This window comes from Triticum dicoccoides, chromosome 5B, assembly GCF_002162155.2.
Source record: "Triticum dicoccoides isolate Atlit2015 ecotype Zavitan chromosome 5B, WEW_v2.0, whole genome shotgun sequence".
Classification (NCBI taxonomy): Eukaryota; Viridiplantae; Streptophyta; class Magnoliopsida; order Poales; family Poaceae; genus Triticum; species Triticum dicoccoides.
Window position 1 is genome coordinate 545438825 of NC_041389.1, and position 10367 is coordinate 545449191.

General features: G+C 47.5%; 2 protein-coding genes across 2 annotated transcripts; one reads left to right on the forward strand and one right to left on the reverse strand.

The window, feature by feature from the left end:
* Positions 1-719: 719 nt before the first annotated feature.
* On the forward strand, positions 720-3522 carry LOC119311479 (probable flavin-containing monooxygenase 1). Its single transcript, XM_037587110.1, has 5 exons — positions 720-1277; positions 1808-2045; positions 2159-2334; positions 2454-2812; positions 2907-3522. The coding sequence occupies exons 1-5, from the start codon at positions 819-821 to the stop codon at positions 3259-3261; spliced, it is 1587 nt and encodes a 528-aa protein (XP_037443007.1). The 5' UTR covers positions 720-818; the 3' UTR covers positions 3262-3522.
* A 4300-nt stretch (positions 3523-7822) lies between these two features.
* On the reverse strand, positions 7823-8322 carry LOC119311480 (histone H4). The gene has a single exon (XM_037587111.1). It carries the CDS (start codon positions 8259-8261, stop codon positions 7950-7952), a length of 312 nt encoding a protein of 103 aa, XP_037443008.1. The 5' UTR covers positions 8262-8322; the 3' UTR covers positions 7823-7949.
* Between the last annotated feature and the right edge of the window lie 2045 nt (positions 8323-10367).

A 10367-nucleotide genomic window follows, 5' to 3' on the forward strand; every position in this document is an offset into this window, starting at 1 on the left:
TCAAGGCCAGGCAGAGGCAGCTTGACATCGAGGCCACCAATGCCGCCACCAAAGCGAAGGAGGTGGCCCTTGCGATCATGAGCGTGGACTTGTCGAAGATGAGCGACAAGACGAGGGCCTGGTTCGAGGCCAGGCAGAAGGAGATGCTCGACGCCGAAGGCCTGAACTAGGTCATCCGATCGGCGTGGCCGTTCTTTTTGAAGCTGGCATTGGTGCCGCCCGCCCGCCTGTCGGGCCGCTGGTAGTGTGTCGGCGAGAAAACATGCATTTTGGAGGTCGGCTGTGTTGCCGGCCGCTGGCTGTGTTGCCGGCGAGGAGAACTATTCATTTTGGAGGCTGGCTGTGTTGTTGGCCGCTGGCTGATGCCAGCGATGGACGTGTAGGCCGCTGGCTCTGTTGCCGGCGTGATGAACCGGGGCCGCCGCTGGCCTGAACTAGGGCTTGGCATTTGAAATATTGCTTTTAGTTTTTTAAGTATATGCGGACAGGATGGGGCAAATGGATGCGGCCACGCGCTGGGCGCACGGCCACCGCATTCCAGAACAGGCCCGGACACGACTCCAAATCCCTACCCAAACGGATAGAATCCGGACAAAACGGACGTCCGTTTGGGGTCGCGCGGTGGAGTTGGCCTAAGCTAGTAGCCTAGTACTAGCTCGCTCGAGTGGCATGTATATACGACCAAAGCATGTGACCTGCAAAGTCCAAATTCAGCTGAACCCAGCCACGCTCTACATCACCACCTCCCCCACTCCTCTCACAAGCAAACGCCAGCCCATACCATCACACACGCTAGCCAGCCACTCGACACGCAGCCCATGCCCATCATGGAGAAGACACAGAAGAGGGTGGCCATCGTCGGCGCCGGCGCGAGCGGCCTGGCGGCGTGCAAGCACGCGCTGGAGCGCGGCCTCCGGCCGGTCGTCTTCGAGTCCTCGGGCGCCATCGGCGGCGTGTGGGCGCGCGCGCTGGCGTCGACGCGCCTGCAGACGCCGCGCACGCTCTACGAGTTCTCCGACTTCCCGTGGCCGCCGGAGGTCGCCGACGTGTTCCCGGACCACGCCCAGGCCGCGGCGTACCTGCGCTCCTACGCGGCGCGGTTCGGCGTGCTGGAGCGCGTCCGGTTCGGATGCCGCGTGACGGCGATGGAGTACGCCGGGGTCCGCGAGGAGGAGGTCCTGGCGTGGGACCGGTGGGCCGGCGATGGATCGGCGTTCGGCACCGGCCGCGGCGAGTGGCGGCTCACCGTGCAGCAGCAGGGTGGCGGCGACGTCGAGGTAAGAGCAGGAGTACGTATGGTGGGAACCTCATACTGTACGACAGCGAAATTTGTGTGGCTCATCTTTCACTCCAGTACAGTGTCATCCATGAGCCCATCACCAGATATTTGTTGTCGTACGGTGTCATCCATGTTGCTCATTCTCAACCTTCTCCAAAAAAATGTTGCTGTAACACTTGAACAGATCATACTGGTACTGGCTATGTATATCCAAACAAGCAGGTCACCAAGACATCGCAACCAGCATCATCAGCATATATATGCTCCCTCCGTTCGGAATTACTTGTCGCAAAAATGGATGTATCTAGACGTATTTTAGTTCTAGATACATTCATTTTCGATACAAGTAATTCCGAACGGAAGGAGTATATATATATATATATATATATATATATATATATATATATATGGGATAGACAAGCAATTTTTTATCAGTACCGCCTTATATGAGCTAACACTTCAGTTCATGCTAAACACTGGCAACAGCTGATCTGGCTCTGATGTCAACTCACAACTGTCCATTTCCAGACACACGTCGCAGATTTTGTGATCCTGTGCACCGGGAGATTCAGCGGCATCCCGAATATACCCACATTCCATCCCGACAAAGGGCCGGAGAACTTCGACGGCACAGTGATCCACTCCATGGACTACTCCGACATGGGCACCGCAAAGGCCACCGAGCTCATCAGGGGCAAGCTCGTCACCGTCGTCGGCTACCAGAAGTCCGCTATCGACATCGCCGCAGAGTGCGCAAACACAAACGGTGAGATCTCTAGCTTTCCTGCAACTCTTCACTGCAGAGTGATCAAAAGGAAGAAGGGTTCAGAGCACTGAGGTCAGATATATCTTAATTTTGCTCATTGTTGTTGCGCTCAGGAGCCAAGTATCCATGCACAATAATATGTCGAACGAAGAGATGGATCATACCTGACTACTACGCTTGGGGCGTTCCCATTGCGTTCTTCTACCTCAACCGCTTCTCGGAGCTCCTAGTACACAAGCCAGGAGAGGGGCTGCTCCTTGGCATTCTTGCTACCTTCTTATCACCCTTGGTAAGGGCCACTAGCCACTAGTAGTTCCTACTTGTACCACACCACTCTCCCAAGTAAATACAGATCATCAATTTGTGTTCATGCATGTATTTAACCTGAATATACACCTACCTGATCAGAGATGGCTGTTCTCGAAGTTTGTCGAGAGCTACTATAGATGGGCGGTGCCCATGGATAAGCACGGCATGGTGCCAGACCACAGTTTCTTCCAGGCCATCAGCTCTTGCTTGGTTGCAATATTGCCAGAAAAATTCTATGACATGGTTGATCAAGGAAGCATTGTTCTCAAGAAAGCAAAGAGCTTCAGTTTCTGCAAACAAGGTGTGATTGTCGAAGGTGATTCCGCGCTGATAAAGAGCGACTTGGTCATATTCGCCACCGGATACAAGGGAGACCAAAAGCTCAAGGAGATGTTCTCATCATCCTTGTTCAGAGACATTGTCACTGGCTCACCATCCAATATTATTCCTCTTTACAGGTTTAACCTCTCCATGCACCTCTTAACATGCTTGTTTAGTTGTTTAGCTGTCTATATATGCAGAAGCTCACAGTGAATTTTGTGAACTGGGCAGACAATGCGTGCATCCTAGGATCCCACAGCTGGCGATCATCGGCTACTCTGAGAGCATAGCAAACCTGCACACATTCGACATGCGCTCCAAATGGTTGGCGCATTTCCTTGACAGGGTATTTCGGTTGCCTAGCATAAAATCTATGGAGATGGATATAAAGGAATGGGATGAATACATGAAGAGGTACTCCCGCGAATACTTCCGTCGATCTTGCGTTGGAGCTCTCCACATCTGGTACAATGACCAGTTGTGCCAGGACATGGGGTGTGAACCCAGGAGGAAGAAAGGGTTCTTTGCAGATTGGCTGTTGCCATATCTTCCATCAGATTACAAGGATATCAACCTGAAGAAGTGACATGTGAGATCAGCCGCGTCATCGCCGCTCTTAAATAAAACAGAAACATTGCCATTCCAGCGATGCTGTGCTGACTGTTGTACAAACTAAATGTCGTAGAATAAGCTCTTCGGTTGAACCTAGATCTGGTGCCCTGTTCCTAAATATTGATGCAGCAAGTCAGGTGTTAAATCATACAGTACCTGTTACTGTCCTCCCAGGACTGCTTCCAACGAGCAAACCATTATCAGTATTAGTTTCAAAAGATGATGATATGCTTCATGTAAATTTCGTCATGAACTATGTGCAACCAGACATGTCATCAAATTAAAAACTGAGCAGACTTGTCAACTGATTCCCAACATTATTCAGAATTAACACCCTAAGAACAAAAATGGTGCCCGCTCTATACCCGGATCTTAGCTACTCTACTGTGACATATGAATTGTCTCTTTCCAGGGATTCCCTCCAACCAAGTGTGACCATCACCACCGAATATGGTAATCGCCTATTAAAAAGAGCGTGATGGGTCCAAAAGACTGCTCTGAAAATATTAACTGTTCAGCTAGATGATGCTCACCTCTGAAACCAAACCAACCAATACTTATTGAACCATCACTAATGGGCAACTAAGAGCTTCCACTATGGGTGAGCAGTTTGATGTGGCAGCATGCCATTGAGTCAATAAATTAGGTGCTCATACTTATGGCTGTAACCTGTAAGTGACTTTCTTTAGATTTACTGGAGCAGTCCTTATGCAACCTGGATATAAAGTATGCAGCATCACCTCAAAGCTTTTGCAAAGTTAACCCTACATACCAGTTTCGACCCCAAACCCAGCATCAAGTGGATTTTATGGTACTGTGCATCAGAAGGCATAGTGGGACCCCAAACCCAGAATTTCCAGCAGATAAAGGGCCTGAGTTGTTCACCGGAAAAACATTGCACTCTATGGACTACTCTCATACATGGATAATGCGGCTGAATTTGTTGAAGGGAAGAGTGTGACGATACTTGGATCTGGAAAATCAGCATTTGATATTGCTGCAGAGGTTGCCAAGCTGAATGGCGAGTCCGAGAGAACTAAGACCTCACTAACTAGTAATAATAGTTCAAAGCAATAAGTGCCTGACAGTTTGATCCCAATGCAGGTGCAGCTCAGCCGTGCACCATGATATATAGAACTGAACCCTGGCTTTTTATAAATCTAGCATATGGGGACTTAACCTTAATTACTTCTACCTTAACCGCATCTCACAACTACTTGTTCATAAACCCGGTGAAGGATTTCTGGGCTGTATATTGGCTTGCGCACTTTATATATCACCTTTTTAGAAAAGGACTTTATATATCACCTTGGTAAATAATTACTTCCAACTCAAATAGAGCTTTGAAAACAGTATAGAGAACTTGTGCATAGAAAGCTCACGATCCACAGAATTCATGTTGTTTCAGAGATGGGCAGTTACAAAAGTAATACCTGCCTGAAGCAAAGGATTCATTTACAAAAACATGGGGATGGTACCTGACTACAGCTTCTCCTTTGCTATGTCTTCTTGTTTGATTGCAATGCTGGCAATAGGGTTTCATGACAGGGTTGATGAGGGTAGCATTATTCTTAAGAAATCCAAGAGGTTCAGCTTCTGCAGTAATGGGATCATCCTGGAGGAAGGAAATGAATGCATAAAGAGTGATATTATAATTCTAGCAACAGGATTCAGCGGAGACCAGAAGCTTAGGGACATCTTCGCAACAAACTGGTGTAGAAATATAGTGACAGGATCATCAGATACATCAGTTCCTCTGTACAGGTACAGGTTGGACAATTTTTTCAGCTTGGCATGTTTGGAGGACAATAAATACTAGCATAGGGAGAACATTTTTTTCCTAGAGAACTGCACCACCGCTTAACAGTTGTAACACGGAAAAATAAGGGGAAACGTGAACTAATAATGAGGTTAGGATGTAAGAAATCACACTGCTTAGTTCCCTAAATGGAGCCTACATTCGAAGTGAAAAATATTCAATACAAAACTAAATATATATATTCTGCACTATTGCAAGATCTTAGTGGAGTAATGTATATCAAAAGCATGAACCCACTTTTGAATGATTTCAGAGAGAAAGCATTCCTGGCTGAATGGTTCCAGCCATATGGATCTGCTGATTATGCAGGCCTTTGCTGAAGACAAGAGCACATTTTTCACTATTATATTCAAAGCAAAAGAAGAGACAAAAGCAGATACCTTCAGGGCTCTATGGATGATTTAAGCAAGTCTTTGTTTTAGCCACTTTGTTGTTAGCTTAACTACAGGAAATAACTCTACAGTTTACCGTAATAAATTTTAATTAGTGCATCTCCTAAGATGTTTTTTGCTCTTTCAAGGTGTTGGGAGAGGTCTAGTTGCTTCCCTCGAGTTATTTTAGAGCATTCGTACACTGTTCCCTTTCCACACACAAAAACTGAGGCAGTGAAAGAACAGAGAACTAGAAGTTATTTGCTATACTATATACTGAAAATCACAAGCAAATTTCTTTGATGTATCTTTACTTGCATATTGTATGAAATTTAGAAAAGCCTGTATAACGGTCCAAAGCATAAAAAGAAGTCATAGGAGTGCTACGAACATTTAATTTTATTTTAGTTCCTCTGCCGACAGGATAAAAAGATGTTGGGTTAAGTACAACATACCGATGTTGTCATTTGGATAGCCCAGCTCTTGACATCAAAATGCTATAGAGTATAGTCTACATAAAGAGGTACACGCCTCATATCTCAACAATCATCCCAATCTTATTATGGCAAAATAACCATGACGAAGCTAAAATGTGGGTATAAAATAGTAAGAATCAGTGGTAAACAGTCTGCTGTCCAGCCCAATATGTGATGTAAACGACAAACATGTGCAGACCAAATGAATTACACAGCAAATCACCATACAATTTGCTGCTGCCATGATCAATATGGGCCAAAGTTTGCACTGCTTATTTTGTGAAGGAATAACAGTTTTCAACCACATCGACGGAGTGACTGATAAAGTGGTTCTATTTTTAAATGATCTTAGTACCTTGTTCGGTAAATCATTAAAAAGCGCTTATAAATCACTGCAGAAAGGAAAGAAAACATTGGCCAACTGAGAAGCCTGCAACAGTATGAGAAGTCCAAGACACCAAAATGGAGTGAACAGAAGATAAAAGCAAAGCAGCAAGGGCTAACTCACAAACTTTCAAGAAGAAAACATAAAAGGGTAAAGATGATATTAGGAAAAAATGAGTGAAGGATATTACTACTGACTTATCTTAGTACTCCTTAGTACATAAAGAAAAACTTGAATACAGAATACCACTCCCTACAGTTTGTAGGGCAATGAGAAAAGTTACGCATCAGAGATTCAGAACAGACATGCTAGAAATTGATCATGACAACTTTTGAGAAGGCAGTAAAGCAGCAGAGGTGCAAACCACAAGGCATTCTGAACTGAACTTTGCTTCTGCAACTAGTCGCCGTGAAAATTCGACTGCTAAGATACCAAAATGCAAAGACAGTTCGAATCATATCCTGGCGTGAACATGGTTGGTTTGGGGGCAGAAGGAAGAATACACAAATGTAGATCAAAATAGCCTAACATTCACTACAATCCAATCCATTCAAGCGAACATGTAGTAGCCAGTTCATCATACATCCTAACACAGTGAACAACTGAAAATTACTACTGCTACCCAATCCAGTCCATCAAACAAGCAGTAGCCAGTTCATCGCACATCCTAACATGAAGCACAGACCAGAGCAAACAGCAGAACACAGTAAACAACTGAAATTTACTACTACCCATCCATTCCATCAAACAAGCAGTAGCCAGTTCATCGTACATCCTAACATGAAGCACAGACCAGAGCAAACAGCAGCTGGTTATTGCAATTCAAGAACCCTAGCTACTAATGTGATCTGGAGCTGGGCATGGCCTTTGCCTGCCGCTGGTTATTGCAATTCAAGAAGTTAAATCAGGTAGTCAAAATCCACTTTCGGCCAAGAATCAGCTCTATTCCATCACAACTGAAATGGTCATGTCAGCTACTCATGTCTCATGACTTATAACTTCTAATTACAGTTATAAGAAACTTCTAATTATATCAGAGGAACAGATTTTCATGTGGTTAATCCATGTAAGCCATTGATCATGAGAAAAATTAGGAAGACACAGGGGCAGGTAAAACAGATGTGTACCAAGGGATAGCACTGCACGTTCAGGCTCCAGCACGATCACCTGCCTCCTACTCTGTTGTCAGCGGCAACGCAACCTGCTCCAGAAGCAGAGTAATGAACACCGATGCCTTCAAAAGACAAGGCGGCAAGTAAAACAAAACGCACCTCAGGTGCTCGACGAAATTGCTTAAAGGGAAAACAGGTTTGGGGGCCTCGTACCTCTACCGTCGCGACAGATTTGGAATTGGGACAAGCTTGGGGTGTGGATTTCAGTCCAGAGGCGAAGAAATTGAAGGGGTGGTTCAAATTGCATGCACCAAAACCAACAACCGATTTGAGCACAGAAAATTTGAGAATGGGGAATTAAGAGATGCAACATATTTCACCAATAAACTAGTTCAATTTCCATTCAATTCCATTCTACAGAAGATAGCAAACAACAGCGAGATACTGCGATTACATCAACGACCACGAGCCCTAGACACTCTAATCTGGTGGTGGCGGCCTAGCCTCCGAATCCGTAGAGGGTGCGGCCCTGGCGCTTGAGGGCGTAGACGACGTCCATGGCGGTGACGGTCTTGCGGCGGGCGTGCTCGGTGTAGGTGACGGCGTCGCGGATGACGTTCTCGAGGAAGATCTTGAGCACGCCGCGGGTCTCCTCGTAGATGAGCCCCGAGATGCGCTTCACGCCGCCCCTGCGAGCCAGACGACGGATCGCCGGCTTGGTGATGCCCTGGATGTTGTCGCGGAGCACCTTCCGGTGGCGCTTGGCCCCGCCCTTGCCGAGCCCCTTTCCTCCCTTGCCGCGGCCCGACATCTTCTCCCTTCTCTCTTCTTCTCCTCGGTGAGGTTGACTTGTCTCTGTGGTAGCTGCGGTGGCTGATGGTTGTGCCGTGCGGGGCGAGGTGGATTTATAGCCGTGAGGTTTGGGGCCAGGGAGCGGCCGCGATCCGCGTGATGCGGGGTGCCAGCCGTCGGATGGGAGATGGGTGGCGGGGAGTAGGGGAGGAGGGGTGGGGCGGATCGGTGACATGGCGGGAGGTGTGTTTCTTTTCTGATGAGGAGGCGGGGTGCGCGGATGCGAGGAGGGAGTGCGCGTCGGTGGCTGACTGGCATGTGGGACCGGACGGTTTTTGGATGGATTGCCTTTGCGCGCGGCGTTGCTCGCTGCCGCGAAATTTCGGGTGGATTTCTGGACGGTGGGCCCGTGAGGCGAGTGCCTGTGATGGGACTGGTTTGCAAGGCGTAAACTGAGGTTGTTGCTGGAATAATTTGGAAAGCGTATTTCCACGTTTCCCACTATCAATTAACATCGTGGTGTTTCTTTGAGGTATTGTATAAAACACCTCAACCAAAACAAAGTAAGTGATTGGGAAATGCTTACCTTCAGCCAGCCGATCGCGTGCGAGCGTCCGCCGCCTTCGTGTCCGCCAGATTGACTCTTGATCAGATGGTCGAAACCAACCTCTGCGTGTCCACGTTTCTGCAAGTCATGCTTTGTTTCAGAAAATAGAGTTTGCAATTGTCTGGCTAGATTCTGTGGCGGGCGGAGACTCGTGTGGCTGGAGGGTGACACCGGCGAGGATTCCGGCCGGATCTTGCCAGATCCGGCGAGGATGGTGAGCGGGCAAGAGGCAGAGACATCCGGGAGCTGCGGGGGCTTCGCTCGACGAGGTCCGACGGTTGAGGACCCGCAATGACGGCGACGCACAACACTCCCATGGCAAGATGCGGACAGACGGAAAAATAGAAGGAAGGGATGGCAGCGAGGCGACCTGGTCGGAGGTCCGATGCTCGCCGGCGGCGACGTGAAGGCAAGGACAGGCGGCGTCGATCCTCCCTCACCACCATCCAGCGGAGCTCGTGGCCCACTCTTGCTGGTGTCGGGTGATGAAGAAGACGATCTCTGCACGCCATTGACGACGGCAAGGCCGCCGTCCACTTCTGCAACATCAGTTATGTTGCAAAGAACAAATGTGCAACAAGACCTTTGTTGCAGGGAAAAAATTGGCAACAAGACCGTTGTTGCAAAAAAAAGGCAAAAAGACCTTTGTTGGAAAAAAATCTGCGACGGACACGACTGCAAGCTGATTGCGAGCTGCAGATGCTTTTCTGAAACATAGATCTTGTTCGAAAAAATAATGCAACAAGTATGTTGTTGCAATTTTCTTTACAACATGACCACTGTTACAAAAGTTTTTCCAACACGGCCTTTGTTTCAAAAAAAATCTGCAACATTACCTATGTTGCAGTGGGAAGGACGATGCTCGGTTATTCGATGGTGTGAGATCTGATGGGTGGGTTGGCGGCGGCGCCGCGCGGGGCGCAACTCTGTCGGGTAGGGGGCAATAGTGTATTGTTTCCGCAACAGAGCGTTTGTTGCGGGAAATAACGAGTAGCCGTGCGGAGCACGGACACTAGATCAGATGGCTATCAGTTCGGACATCCAACGGCCGAGGCGACGGATAATATCTAAGTAATTTCAAAAAGAAAAGTAATTGTACAACACATATGCTTCAGCAGGTCGAAAGATCAAACCGTCGATGCAATCATGCAAACAAATGTATGTTTTGGTTCCGTTGCTACATTTGGCCCTGTGTTTGGTTTCAAGAATGCAAATTGTCATTTTGTTGGGAAGATAAAATATAGGAGTAGAAAAAGTTGTTGGCATGGTAGCTATGTTGGGAGATAGGTGCTAAGAGCATCTCTAGCGGATCCTGTAACCGGACCATCCGGCGAAATAACCGCCGCTTTATGAACGCAGGTGATTTTACCGGCACAAATAGATCTCGTATATTTGATCATCTCGGATTTTTTTTTGCGAGATCCTGGAAACCCCGTCCCATTTCCGCCATATCTATGGGACTTGCCCTTATTTATTTTTCTGATTCCCTTTCACATGGAGCGAACCAACATCCGGAAG

Bases quoted from the DNA above. Each gene is read 5' to 3' on its own strand.
- LOC119311480 (XM_037587111.1), bottom strand. From the start codon at position 8,261: ATGTCGGGCCGCGGCAAGGGAGGAAAGGGGCTCGGCAAGGGCGGGGCC.
- LOC119311479 (XM_037587110.1), top strand. From the start codon at position 819: ATGCCCATCATGGAGAAGACACAGAAGAGGGTGGCCATCGTCGGCGCC. The intron at 1,278-1,807 runs GTAAGAGCAGGA...GTCCATTTCCAG, and splicing joins AGGGTGGCGGCGACGTCGAG to ACACACGTCGCAGATTTTGT. The intron at 2,335-2,453 runs GTAAGGGCCACT...CTACCTGATCAG, and splicing joins CTACCTTCTTATCACCCTTG to AGATGGCTGTTCTCGAAGTT.